The 14,665-nt window shown below is 39.7% G+C and overlaps 1 protein-coding gene across 1 annotated transcript; it reads right to left on the bottom strand.

Annotated features, from left to right (window-relative positions):
• Positions 1-622: 622 nt before the first annotated feature.
• Positions 623-14,277, bottom strand: LOC102076796 (DDT domain-containing protein DDB_G0282237-like). Its single transcript, XM_019365410.2, has 5 exons — positions 14,226-14,277; positions 11,468-11,494; positions 8,331-8,384; positions 6,921-8,081; positions 623-2,721 (listed from the first exon to the last, which is right to left on the bottom strand). Exons 2-5 carry the CDS (start codon positions 11,484-11,486, stop codon positions 704-706), a joined length of 3,252 nt encoding a protein of 1,083 aa, XP_019220955.1. The 5' UTR covers positions 11,487-11,494; positions 14,226-14,277; the 3' UTR covers positions 623-703.
• Between the last annotated feature and the right edge of the window lie 388 nt (positions 14,278-14,665).

The following is a 14,665-nucleotide window of genomic DNA, read 5'->3' as shown; positions in this document are numbered from 1 at the left end:
CAAGAACAGTTTCCCATCAAAAATCTCTGTTTTCTGCATTATTCACTTGCTTATTATGCACCAGTCTACCATTGTGTACAGCACTGTTGGCCGCTGTTTTATTTTGTTTTTTTAATGACCTCCAACAACAAAGCCTCATTTCCACTGTTCAATACTGAAGAAATGTAAACTTTTTAAAATGATGCCAAATTGCAAAACGCTCAGCTGTGTCTCTAATAAAAAATCTGTAACTTTGCTCTGCTTCACTTCAGCAGCATCAGGTAATGTTCATATGTTGATTAATGGTTTTCTTTCATTTTTGATCTACTGCAGAATATTTTTAAGGTTATCTGCTATAAAAAGTCAGGTCAGGAAAATCACCTTCATGTTTTTCTGTGTTTTATCCTCAGTTACTTTGACACAAAGGCATCTGCTGTGATGCTTACACCTCTGAGGTTGTCTAGACCAAAATACTAAATTTTGCTCTACAAGGGCCTGATGTCCACTTATGAGGACTCACTGCCACTGTTCTATCGAAATTTAAAGCGAATGTCCTCATATGTGGATCTCATTTTTCTCAGAAACAAAAATCAGGTATAAAAAAATATCTTGTAATTCTTTTTTTTTATACATTCATCAGGTCCCAATCAGCCCAAATAGCAAAAAGAAAGACTTAGAAGGTTAAAGGATATGAATGTCTCTCTCTTGATGACTGCAGTTTTGCTCATGAGACAAAGCAGGGCTGTTTCTCCTCTGTAGTCAGAAGTTTTTCTTTCAGCTCATTAATTTCTGTTTCGTGTTTTTTCTGCATTCCTTCCAGTTCCTTCCTGGTACTGTCTTCATCTTGGGTCCCAAGTTTCTGTTTTAGTTCATTCATTTCTTTTTCCTGTTTTTTCTGCAGCTCATCAAGTTGTTCTTTCTCATTTTTTTCATTTTCTTTCAGAAGCTTTTGTTTGAATTCGTCCAGTTTTTGCTCATGGTTTTCCTTTAATTCAACTAATTTTTTCTTTTGATTTTGTTGCAGCTTTGTTAAAAGAGTTTGCTTCAAATCACAAATTTCTTTTTCATGTTGGATGGACAGCTCTTCCCTTTCTGTTTCCCAGTCGTCTTTGTTTTGGGTCAAAAGCTGTTTCCTCAATTCTTTCATTTTTTCTTTTTGTTTCTTCTTTAGTTTACCAATTTCTTCCTTTTCTTCTTCCTTATTCTCCTTTGAAAGATCTTTTTTAAGCTTCTCTTCCTCTTTTCGGTGTGATTCCTGCATGCTTTTTATTTTTTTCTTGTTTTCCTTCTTTTGACTCAGGAGCATCAGGACTAAATCGGCCATTTCTGATTTATGTTTACTCTGCAGAACACCTATTTCCTGCTTCAGACTATTTTCTTTGTGGTCTGACAAATCCTTTAATCTTTCATATTCCTCCTTTTCCATCTCTAGATCAACCACCTCCTCCATGAGTTTAAGTATCCCAGCTTCATATTTTTCTCTGAATTCATTCAACTCTTCAGCTGATCTTCTGGCCTCTTCTTTAGACTTCTCCATGTCTTCCTGCATGTTTTCAATTTCTTTCTTATAGTTCTCCTTTAACTCTTTTAGTTTCTCTTCCTGTTCTGTTTTGATCTGATCCTCTTTTTCTTTTTCATGTTTAAATTTTTCTTTTACTTGGTTGTATTCTTCTTGGAGCTCCCTGAGTTTCTGCTCTTTCTGTTCATCATCTTGCTTTTGTTTTTCCTTCAGTTGATCCTGCTTTCTTATATTTTCTTTGTACTGTTCAAGCTCCCTGTTAATCATTTCCTTTGATTCTGACTCTGATCGTAGTTTTTTCTCCAGTTCTTGAATTTTTTGATCCCATTCTCGTCTTTTAAGTTTTTCTGTTTCTCTCTCTTTCTTTCTAGTTTCTAGTTCTTTCTTTCTGTCTTCAGACTGAATGTGGATGCTTTCCTGTAACTGTCTGAGTTGCTCATCTCTTTGTTCATTTTCTTCTCTTTGCTTTTCCATTATTGCTTTCATTGATTTCATTTCTTCCTGGTGTTTTCTTTCAAGTTCTTCCCTTTGTCTCTGCATCTCTTCTTCCTTCTCTTTCAGCAGCTTCTCCATTTGTTTCTTTATCGCTGCTTCAGCCTCCTGCAGCATCTCATTGGTGAAGCAGTTTCCTCCATTTTTCTTCACCATGGTTTCAATCTTTGTTATCAGCTCACTGACTTGTGTGCAGCTTTGTTTCTCATAGTTATTGAACACATGGTATCTCCCTTCACAGTCAGTGATTAGATTTTTAAACGAATCCTCACATTCATCTTTAATGTAGTCTTGAATAGACTGTTCATGATGTTCGAGTGTATCTCCTCCTGTGAAAAGAATGATTGTGAATTTCTCAGAATTCTTCCCAAAGAATTTCTTGATCAGTTTCAGAGTCTCTTTCTCCTCTGGTGTGAGTCGGCCAATCTGCATCACCAACAGGAAGACATGTGGTCCTGGAGCCAGAAGACTGATGCATTTTGTCATCTCCTCACTGACCTCTTCATGTGACAAAGTCGAGTCAAACAGACCAGGAGTGTCGAGCACAACAACAGGACGACCGTCCACTTCACCCTGTGCTTTCTGACAACATTTGGTAACAGATGTCTGGCTTGCGCCAGTTTTGAACTGTTTTCTTCCTAGAACGGTGTTTCCTGAGGAGCTCTTTCCACTGCCGGTCTTTCCGATCAGCACAATCCTCAGACAGTCTGAGCTCTGCCTCTCTTCATCCACTGTAAGTTAAGAATACATAGTTATTTAAAGGTAATTCTGACTCACTTTAATAATTTTTCAGTACCTTCTAATTTCAGCTAGATGTTCAAAAACATTTCATACCAGGACATCAAATACTGCCACTGATTGACATTGTTTTCCATTACAAAAAAACCAACTAAACAATAAAAACTGTAAAACATGGCTCAGTGATGACAGGGAACAAAGTCAAAACTGTCAGCCAAGCATACACTGTTTGTCCTATTTGGAAACATAGCAAGTGAAAAAAACCAAAACACATATTCTTTTCCTTTTAGCTCACAGGTCAGGTTCGGTATTAAAGACCATGTAAAACGATTTCCAAAGGTTGTGGCCGAAATCCATCGAGCCATTGCCACAAGCTTAGCAAAATGTTTACCAGCTTCAGTGCCGAGATCTCATAAATACACCCTTACACTTCCCCAGGAACTCAGAGGACAAATAGCAGCCAGTTGCTGATAATCAAATGTGCTTGACTGACTTGATCATCAGCAGGTAAGAGCACTTCTATAAAAGCAGAGGGTTTGGCAGTTTGCTGGTCTGGAGCATTCTTCGTGTGTGTTAACACTAGGGATGGGTATTGATAAGATTTTAACGATTCCGATTCCATTTTCGATTCTGTTTAACGATTCGATTCTTTATCGATTCTCTTATCGATTCTTATTTTTAAAAAGGAGAACACTAAGGTCGATTAGCTTAGAATTTTGTTTTATATCTTCTCTTTGAACAAGATAGAAATTTAGGAGTAACATGGCCTTACAAACCCAACAGTGAGATCTTAAGAGATCCAGCCTATGGCTCTTCAATGGGGTGTCACAGGGTCCCCGGGGAAAATTGTAAATGTAAAATAATAAAATAAATATTCTTCTGTAGCAATAACAAAGTATAACATAAATTATTCTGTAGCAATTACACAAGAATATCCAGTAATGTCACTGCCTACAATTAAACACATTCACTTACCATCTGCTGTGGCAAATGGCTGCAAAGCTTTTACCACAAACTTAGTCACTGCTCGGTGACATTCGGGCCTGAAAAGAGACGCTACCGGTGGACTGCAGCGACAACTGCCAGCGAGCGCCAGCCAGACTCTGTCTGTCTCATCATGGTCACCTAAATGCACAGTAATGGCAGGTTTTGTAATAAAGCAGATCGCGCTAACATAATATGCACTGTTAGTTGATTATTTACCTGCCGCATTAACGGGAGAGGACGTGCAAACGTTACCGCTGCTGCTGGGTTGAGATTCACGAGTCCGGAGCGGAATTAAAAACATGACATTCATTTAAGGTCATCGCGTGTTTTGTGAGCAAATGCTTTTACATATTCGTAGTGTTTCCTCCCCTAAATGAAATATCTACTTTGCAAGTATTGCAAGTTGCCCCGTTGTCATCTGTTCTCGTAAAGTATAACCAAACTTTTGAGCGTTTGAGTCGCTTAGGCGCCGTGTTTTCTGCCAGGTACGCTCCGACGCGCCGCAACGTGGTGACGTCATTCGGGGCGACTGGAATCGATAAGGGAATCGTTTGCAAAAATGGCAAACGATTCCAAGGAATTGAAACAGTGGGAACCGGTTCTCAACAAGAACCGGTTTTCGATACCCATCCCTAGTTAACACAATGCTGAGGAGGAAAAACATTAGCATCGACTTCAGACTTTCTGCTCATAAGTTTGCAAAGTGTTATTAGGCCCTTTCCAAACAATTTAATGTACATCATTCTAGAGTGAGAAACATTATTCACATGTGGAAAATATTTAAGACTGTTTTCAAGAACACAGTAGTACGGATCAGGTTTTCAAAGGTGCAGCTAAACAAACCAAAAACTTATGGAACAATCTAGTTTGGACAGATGTGACCAAAGCAAAGATGTATGGCCATAATGCACAAAACTCCAAACCAAACACAACATACACTCAAAAAAATGACTTTTTGAATGAACATAAAAAAATCATGGAAAGAATTTCCCTGTAATTAAATTGCGTTATTTTAGCATTATGCAATTCTGTTATTCCAACTTAATGTACTTGAGTTGGAATAACTTGATTAATTAATGATGAATCAACTGTTTTACTACAGTTGATTCCAACTTAATTTAACTGAGTTGATTCAACCTGGTTAACATAAAATATTAATGGATTTATAATAACTTCCACTCCATCCATCCTCTTATCTTTACCAGGGTTGCTGGGGCCTATCACCCTATCCCAGATGTGAAAAGGTGTGAATGGTAAATGGCCTGTATTTGTATAGTGCTTTACTCAGTCCCTAAGGACCCTGATTTACATCTGGAAAGTATTCTCAGTGCTTCACTTCTTCCACATTTTGTCATATTATAAGATTATTCCAAAATGGATTAAATTCCATTTGTATCTTAAAATTCTACAAACAATACTTTATAATGACAAAAATGAAAAGCACATCTGTCACCTATGGGACATAGGTGACAGATATCAGAGCATAAACCAAACTATGAATTCTGAATAATTGTCTGTACACCTTTGAGTCAGGATTGTTTCGAAGCACAGATCTCAAGAAAGATATAGAAAAATGTCTGCAGGACTGAAGGTCCCACTGAGTACAGTGACCTCTATCACAAATGGAAGAAGTTTGGAATCACTAGGACTCTTTCTAGAGCTGGCTGCCCAGGCAATCTGAGTGATCTGGGCAGAAGGGCCTTAATCAGAAGGGCCTTCGGAGGTGGGGTGCCCTCGGCCTCTCGGCCTGGGGCTCGGTCACTCAGGCACAGCTGGCTGCCGGCGGAGCTCACGGGCGCGTCACTGCAACCCCCCGGCTTCTGCTCCTGGCTGCTGAGTGACCCCTCATCTGGGACTCTCCTCAGCTCTTTCTGGGATAGTGACGCGGCTGCCCCTCTGTTGGTCTTCCTTGGTCTCTTGTGCTCTGAGGGCCTCTGGATGTCTGGAGTTTTGATCTCCTCCATACCTGCGTCATGCCCTGGAGGACGGGGCAGTGGCCCCCCCACACCCTCTAGCAGATCATTACATGAAGGAACCTTTTAAATACAAGCGTGTCCATGCTCACAGGTGTACACACGGGTGCTCACACACACAAACTACACCCTTTTTGGCTCCTACCTCAAAGCACACTGTGTGCTGTCGATCTTACGTGCTGCACAATAATGTTTAACATTTAGTATTTACTGTCATATTCCCACAGATCATTGTGATGTTGTTTATTCTATTACTCTCGTTTTCTTCTGCTTGTTTTCTTTTTTCTTTCTCAACACGTGATCCAGGTGATCGATATATGTATTTTTTTTGTCTGCTTATTCTGTTGGTTTTTGGTTTTTGCCCTTTTTTCCCCATCCCTCTTCTCAGCTTTCTTTCTCCCCTTTTCTTTCCCCCAGTAAAGTCTGTCCCGTATTCAGCAAATGAAAATAAAATAAACAATAAAAGGTGAATCAAATGGACCATTACAGCAAGGCTGGGATGGTCAATTTGGTAAAGTAAATCCGTTGGGCATCTTTCTTTGCCTTTAGACAATAATTCTGATGGCAAAAGAGCCAAACGGGACAGGCAAAAAAAAAAAAAAAAAAGAAAAAAAAGAAGGGCCTTAATCAAGGAGGTGACAAAGAATTCACTCTGACCTCCAGCATTTCTCTGTGGAGAGAGGAGAACCTCGCAAAGGGACAACTATTTCTGTAGCACTCCATCAATTAGGCCTATATGGTAGAGTAGCCAGACTGAAGCCACTCCTCAGTAAAAGGCACATGACCGCCCACCCAGAGCATAAAGGTACCTGAAGGACTAAGATCATGAGAAACAAAATTCTCTGGCCTGATGAAACCAATATTGAACTATTTGGCCTGAATGTATCGAGAACGGTGGGATTCAAAGAGACTGAAGACGCTCTGGCTCACCTCTCATTACATCTGAGATAGTGTATAAGGCCTTGACATCCAGTCTTTTGTGTTTAAAATGATAAATATAGTTTCTATGTACTTTTGCTCATAGAAAATATTATTTATTCTTAATCAAAAATATAATGAAAGTATAAGTCTAATTAATATGAGAAATGAGAAATGGAGTTTGAGTAAGGAAAATTCTGTCTGTTCTAATGTCTGGATTTTATGTGTGTAGACATGATCTTCAACCTTGGCAGATTTATAAAAGTTTTATAAAACCCATGGTTTAGAAAATTAAAAAAAAAAAAAAAACTTACAAAGGCCAACATCATGTGGTTTCAAGTTTTTCAGCTCCGCCTGGAGTGTGGTGATTTTATCCACACAGACATGTGTAAACGTGGTTATTGTATAGTTTTTGTGAACTGTCATCTTTTCCACTGTTTCCAGCAGCTTTAATGCTGTTTGCCATTTTTCTTTGATGTTGAGAACAACAGATCTTCCTCCACAGCTCTCACAGAGCTCCTGGATGTCCTGGTTTTCCTTTAGAAAGTTAACAACAGCTGGATCTGTAGGATCTGAGTCCACAGTGAACAGAATCATGGTGAAGTCATTGACTCGAGAGCTGAATGTGTTCTGGAAGGTCTTTAACTCTCCCTTGTCTTCATCAGTGAGGGGAGCCACAGGTAGGACCAGGATGAAGGCATGGACACCCTCAGGATCACAGAGGGAGATACACCTGAGTGATTCCTCCATCACTGCCTCCTGAGGTTTTCCATACAAGGCAGGCAGCTCCACCAGGGAAACCCAACGTCCACACACCTCTCCCTGATGTTTAACACACTCTGATGAGTTGGAGACTGAATGAAGCTCAGTCTGACCTAAAATGGCCTTGGCTGCTGACGTCTTCCCTGCTCCTCTCCTCCCACACAGAACCAGGTTTAAAATACACTTTGTTGTCATAATCTCCTTTGCTGTTTGAATCAAACGTGTTAACAGCTCTGAATATTCAAAGTTCTTCTGACACAGGTATCTGTATCTGCACAGTCTGATCATGTCTTTTAGTGGTGGATGAGTCACACAGTTTTCAAATGAGCTCTCCTCTCTGGATGTTGACATGAAAATTAGTGAATGGTCAAATGGTTGATCACCGAACAGCTGAAGGACTTTGCAGAGCCTCAGTTTTTGCTCCTCAGTGAAGTCTTCAGGCTGTAGAACCAGCAGGAACACATGAGGTCCAGGATCAGAGAGCCTCACACAGGTTTCTACATGTTCCTTCAGTTTGTCCTCAGAGATGTTGGTGAGCAGCAGGTCTGGGGTGTTAATGACAACTATTTGTTTTTGCTCAAAGGGTGTACTGAATTTCACACAGCAGTCTGCTGCTCCTTCAGTACAGAACTTCTCCTCTCTTAGTAGGACGTTCCCCACTGCTCTCATCGCTGACCAGCTGTTCCCCAGCAGAACCACCCTCAACTCAGACACTGAAAATAAAAGTAAACCACTTATTTCCAGACAACTAAAGAGAATCAGAAAAGTAATTGACTTAAATAAAACTTAAATATTACATGTTAATTGAAAAGTTATTTCTCCCCTTGAATTAAGAAATTAAAATCAATAAATCTTGTAGTAAATGCATGTATTTCATTCCACAGTCATTTCACCACCAACAATAAAACACTTTACCTGGTACACCTCCATCACACAATATTATAAATTTTACACAGACTTACTGAAATGTGTCAGTAATTCATGACTGGAACTGCGTGTCAGTGGCTTCATATTATCTGTGAAAGCAAGGGCAAGACACGGAAAACTGAATCTTTAGCATTGATTTTTAACCTACTTGTGTCACAAGTTGGAGTATCACCAAAGCGCAAGCTTGAATATTTTGCAATTGCTCCAAGTTCTATCACTTAAGCTAATCAGCTTTTAAAATCATTTTCCCCCAACTTTGATGCTGTTGAATTTTCCCATAGACTAAAATTTAGGATTCTTTAAGTGCCACGTGTCTCTATTATAATGTCACTGCTCTGTAACATCCCCAGTCAAATCTAAGTAACTATGCTACTGATATTCTGATATCCCTACTAGGGAATTATCCTTCACTGACCAAGTACTGACCTACTAGTGAGTAATTACTCTTATGTTGTATCAAGATTGGTTATACTTGGGTAATATTACACTGAAATGTATGTTTTGTAAAACTGAACTTAAACTTAATGATTAGTATTTATTCAAGTTTGGATGTACGCATTTGTAAAATGGTTAACATACGTGTGGTCAGATTGCTTCGTATTTGTGTGTGGACTGAAGGATGTGCGTGTGAGTCCTCAAAAGTTACACGCAAATCATTGCACACAGCACACACATGTACCCATTGCCCTGTTTTCACTTTCCATTTTTGTTTTTGCACAGCACCATTTGTTCCTTATTTGTTCCTTTTTTTCTCCATGTCACCGGTCTCTGTTTTGTTTCAGCTTTCTCCGACGCACTCGTTTGTATTTCAAACTTTTCTTTTTCATATATCATTATCTTTCTTCTTTCTGCTGTCGTTACATGTGTAACTTACTAACTCAGCTGTCAGCACTGTGGAGTCCAGTATGTACCATTTAGAATGCACAAAGTTGACTGGCTGAGTGGAGCGCTTAATTCGCATCCAATTCTTCTGTGCATTTCTGCAGCTACTGAACCACAACAATAAAGACCAGAAAAGCTACATCAGTTAAAATAGAAGCCCCGGTTTAGGTATTAAACCATAACTGTCTCTTTCGACTGCAGGTATGGGTCCGTATAGGACAGCTTGTGGGTCCAGATCCAGACTGTGGCCCCCCTGGTAGTGATGTCTGATCTAGAAATTTCTAGACCAACAATCAAATAAGTAGCAGCAGTACTTAAAGGCTTAAAGGCAGTATGAAAAATTTCATGAATATTACAGATTTTTTTTAATTGTGAAAGAAGGCACTAATTTTTCTTAACATGGATGATAGGAGTTGTAGGGTTTGCACATAGAATCACACAGAAAAGAGCTACTTCCAATGTGGCACAAAAGGTAGCTAAGGTTAAATTCATTTAATTTATAATCGACTAATTAATAATTTTACTTATACATCTCAACAGTTGCCTCAAGGTGCTTTATATTGTAAGGTAGATCCTACAACAGTAGATACAGAGAAAAGCCCAACAATCATATGACCCCTTGTGAGCAAGCATTTTGTGACAGTGGGAAGGAAAAACTCCCTTTTAACAGGAAGAAACCTCTGACAGAACCAGGCTCAGGGAGGGGCGGGGCCATCTGCTGCGACCAGCTGGGGAGAGGGAATGAAGACAGCATAAAGACATGCTGTTGAAGAGAGCCAAAGAATTATAACAGGTATAATTCATTGCAGAGAGGTCTATTAACATAAAATGAGTGAGAAAGGTGACTGAAGAAGAAAAACTCAATGCATCATGGGAATCCCCGGCAGCCTACGTCTATTGCAGCATAACTAAGGGAGGATTCAGGGTCACCTGGTCCAGCCCTAACTATATGCTTTAGCAAAAAGGAAAGTTTGAAGCCTAATCTTGAAAGTAGAGATAGTGTCTGTCTCCTGAATCCAAACTGGAAGCTGGTTCCACAGAAGAGGGGCCTGAAAACTGAAGGCTCTGCCTCCCATTCTACTTTTAAATACTCTAGGAACAACAAGTAAGCCTGCAGTGCGAGAGCGAAGTGCTCTAATAGGGTGATATGGTACTACAAGGTCATTAAGATAAGATGGGGCCTGATCATTTAAGACCTTGTATGTGAGGAGCAGGATTTTGAATTCTGGATTTAACAGGAAGCCAATAAAGGGAAGCCAAAACAGGAGAAATCTGCTCTCTCTTTCTAGTACTTATTTTTATGGTTTAATTTGCACTTTTTTGCCAACTTGGAGGCTGGTCATCTGTGAGTTTTCTGCATGAAAGTAAAGGCACTAGAAAAAAACTCTAGAGATCACCATTTTATTTTCAATAAAAATAAAATGTTTATTTGCATTAAAGAAACCATGAGTAATTGGTAGCACCTCATGAGCCCTCTTTAGCACAGAGACAGATTTGAATTAGATTTTATGTCTCTGCTTTAGTTTTGTTCAATTTGGGCCACTGAAGCAATTTCATTACTGTGAGTTTAGATTTTATGTTAAGCCCTTTTAATAACAGTTTTTAATCTGTTTTCCTTTTCTTTCAGCCTGAGCCCATCATCTGATTTATGGGCCTTTATTAAAAAACTTTTAGAACTATTGTTAGAAGTAAAATAAATCATAGTAAAATGTACTGGAGTGCATTTCATTGCAGAAACCCTTGATATTATTCATATATCTGTGTTGGGCAGGGTGTAAATATCAGGGCAGAATGGCGTTTGTAAAAGCACACAGACTTCTTCTTTGGTGCAAAGTTATTGGCACAAACACCAGCATATAAAGTAGCCAGCCTTTGTCTCTGCAACCAATCAGAGAACGCCTTACATTGCATCTTGATGCACTGCTTTTTCTCCAAGGACTGAAGCAGTCACAGAAATGTTAAATGGGATAACTAATCTGGTAATTAATGTTAGCTAATTCTATAGCTAATCCCACAGTTAATCCCAAAACGAATCTATTTGCTAATATAATACCTAATCCATGAACTAACAGGAAAAGAGTGCAGTGAGGAAATTAATTTGAAAATGAGAACTGGAAACAACATTATAAATGTCAGTAATACATCTTTTGGAACAACCTTCTAGAACTAGTGTTTAGTGTTTACATGTGTACGCCATCAGATGTTATGTGATCTTATGCAACCACCTTCAGTCTAACTTATTTTTTAAATAATACTTTGTTTCAAGGTTTTAAATACTGGTTGGACTTACCAGTTCCTGCAGTAGCCATGATGTTATCTGCACCCCCACAAAAAAGAAAATAAAATAATTAATAACATAATTCATTTCAATTCTATTTATATAGCGCCAAATCACAACAACAGTCGCCTCAAGGTGCTTTATATTGTAAGGTAGACCCTACAATAACACATACAGAGAAAAACCCAACAATCATATGACCCCTTGTGAGCAAGCACTTTGGCGACAGTGGGAAGGAAAAACTCCAGCAGAACCAGGCTCAGGGAGGGGCGGGGCCATCTGCTGTGATTGGTTGGGGTGAGAGAAGGAAGACATGCTGTGGAAGAGAGACAGAGATTAATAACAGATATGATTCGATGCAGAGAGGTCTATTAGCACATAGTGAGTGAGAAAGGTGACTGGAAAGGAAAAACTCAATGCATCATGGGAATCCCCGGCAGCCTACGTCTATTGCAGCATAACTAAGGGAGGATTCAGGGTCACCTGGTCCAGCCCTAACTATATGCTTTAGCAAAAAGGAAAGTTTGAAGCCTAATCTTGAAAGTAGAGATAGTGTCTGTCTCCTGAATCCAAACTGGAAGCTGGTTCCACAGAAGAGGGGCCTGAAAACTGAAGGCTCTGCCTCCCATTCTACTTTTAAATACTCTAGGAACAACAAGTAGACCTGCAGAGCGAGAGCGAAGTGCTCTAATAGGGTGATATGGTACTACAAGGTCATTAAGATGGGGCCTGATTATTTAAGACCTTGTATGTGAGGAGCAGGATTTTGAATTCAATTCTGGATTTAACAGGAAGCCAATGAAGGGAAGCCAAAACAGGAGAAATCTGCTCTCTCTTTCTAGTCCCTGTCAGGACTCTTGCTGCAGCATTTTGGATCAGCTGAAGGCTTTTCAGTGAGTTTTTAGGACATCCTGATAATAAAGAATTACAGTAGTCCAGCCTGGAAGTAATAAATGCATGAACTAGTTTTTCAGCGTCACTCTGAGACAGGATATTTCTAATTTTAGAGATGTTGCGCAAATGGAAGAAAGCAGTCTTACATATTTGTTTAATATGTGCGTTGAAGGACATGTCCTGGTCAAAAATGACTCCAAGGTTCCTCACAGTGTTACTGGAGGCCAAGGTAATGCCATCCAGAGTAAGGACAAGCACAGAGATGAGTCTACTGTCAGAGGCCATAAGAAGATCATTTGTAACCTTCACTAAAGCTGTTTCTGTGCTGTGATGAGCTCTGAAACCTGACTGAAACTCTTCAAATAAGCCATTCCTCTGCAGATGATCTGTTAGCTGTTTGACAACTACCCAAATAGCAAGCAGGTCTGGCCCGGATCTGGTATCAAGCACTTCTGGCATGATAAGACGTATGTCATCCAGATATGGGCCAGGCCTGGCATAGATGCCGATGTATATGCGATGGCATGCCACATCTGGCACGATTGTGGTGTGGGTTATTTGGCCCAGGCCCATAGAAAACAGGCCTGGCCCAGATCCGGCATCAAGCTGGTATTTCTGACTGACGGGTGTCATGTCAACCAGATATGGGCCAGGTCTGGCAATGATGGGACTATTTATGTTCCTATTCTCCTATTTTAGTTAGAAGACCCAAATGCCATGTTGCAATACTATACTGCTATGGTAGCCAACGTTTCAAATGCAAGTTTGACAGGTTTGTGAGTGTACACTTTATCTAAAACCTAGTGAGGGTTTACTCATCTTTGCCAGCGAGTGCATGTAGCTCAGGTGGTGGAGCAGGTCACCTACTGATTAGAAGGTTAGTGGTTCGATCCCTGGCTCCTCCGGTCTGCATGTCAAGAGTGTGAATGTGTATGAATGTAGTTAGGAAGCACTCAGTTAACAGAAAGTTTGTGATTGGATGAATGTGGCATGTTGTATAGAGCACTTTGAGTAATCCGGAAGAGTAAAAAAAAGCACTATAAAAGAATCAGTCCATTCATTGTCTGAACAGAGTTTCGTCATGTTACTTTTGCACTATTATGTTCCGGGATATGTTGTTATTACATGGCTTGATTAAGGTACACATTAGGCTGACATTTGGGCCAGCACAGTTTTTAATTAAATTGCTAAGCAGATAAGCTACTCAAAAACACCACTATGTTTGAGCAGGAACAGGAAGTGATACTCAGATAGTGCCACGGAGAGAGTGAACACCAAGTGACAGCGCCACCCAAAGCATGTATTCAGGTTTAAGAATGTAGGTTTGAGTAAGCTTTAGTGAGACTTAGTAACCTTTAAAGCAACATTAGGAAACTTTTACTTATGTCTGTGTTCTGTGATTTGGATGGCTTATCATAAAGGTATGTCCTCTAATGTTTTACCATTTTCACAGAATGTGAACACACACACACACACACACACACACACACACAAATGCAGTTAGTCCTGTTCAGTGTGAGCTGACAAGTTACAACCAGTATTTCACAATCCATTCATTGAAAATGTTCTGCAGCTACTGGCTGAAATTCAGTTGTCAAATAAGAGTACTGCAATTAACATGACTCAGAAATATCAGAAGTGCCTTAGATTAAGGTGTAAATCTTACAGTAGCTATATAATAAATTTTAAAAATGGGGGAAAGATGGCATCAAAGTTAGAGGGAGGAAGCAATTAAAGGAATTCATGAAAATCAGATAAGAGCCATAAGTTGTAACCGGCATGTAAGTGCAGAGGTCCCAGGGATGGTGCCACAAAGACAAATATGAAATCCCTGCATATACAGGTAAAGTTCAGGGGCAAAGAAAATGCAGTTTACTTGGTTCGCCTCCCTGTTGTATTTCAGTAGTGGGGGGAAGTCCACCCCAGCACTCCAGGTGTATCTGCCCAGAATATTTAAATGAAAAGTCACCTGTTAGCAACGGGTCATCCCTTCCCTGCTGCTCCCCACTGGTCACTGCTGCAAAGCTTGATTTTTTCCTTCCACCAGTTTTTCTTATTTTTTCCTCTCACCACTTTTTTTCCCCACTATTCTCTGCTTTCTTATATTTTTCCAATCTGGCCTTTACTCCCTGTCTGTTCCAACATAATCAATCGAACAGTGATTTGAACAATAAAATAAAGTAAATTAATAAAACAAAAACATTAACAAGGTACAGAGTCTATTACTCCTCATGGAAAAGCAAATATGTCTGGTAATACAAAGCATTCAGACCATAATTCTGCTTCTACAACTGCTGAACAGGACAGGTTAAAAAA

This window comes from Oreochromis niloticus, linkage group LG12, assembly GCF_001858045.2.
Source record: "Oreochromis niloticus isolate F11D_XX linkage group LG12, O_niloticus_UMD_NMBU, whole genome shotgun sequence".
Taxonomy (NCBI): Eukaryota; Metazoa; Chordata; class Actinopteri; order Cichliformes; family Cichlidae; genus Oreochromis; species Oreochromis niloticus.
Note: the sequence above shows the minus strand (reverse complement) of the source record. Positions and strands in the feature narration are given on the sequence as shown.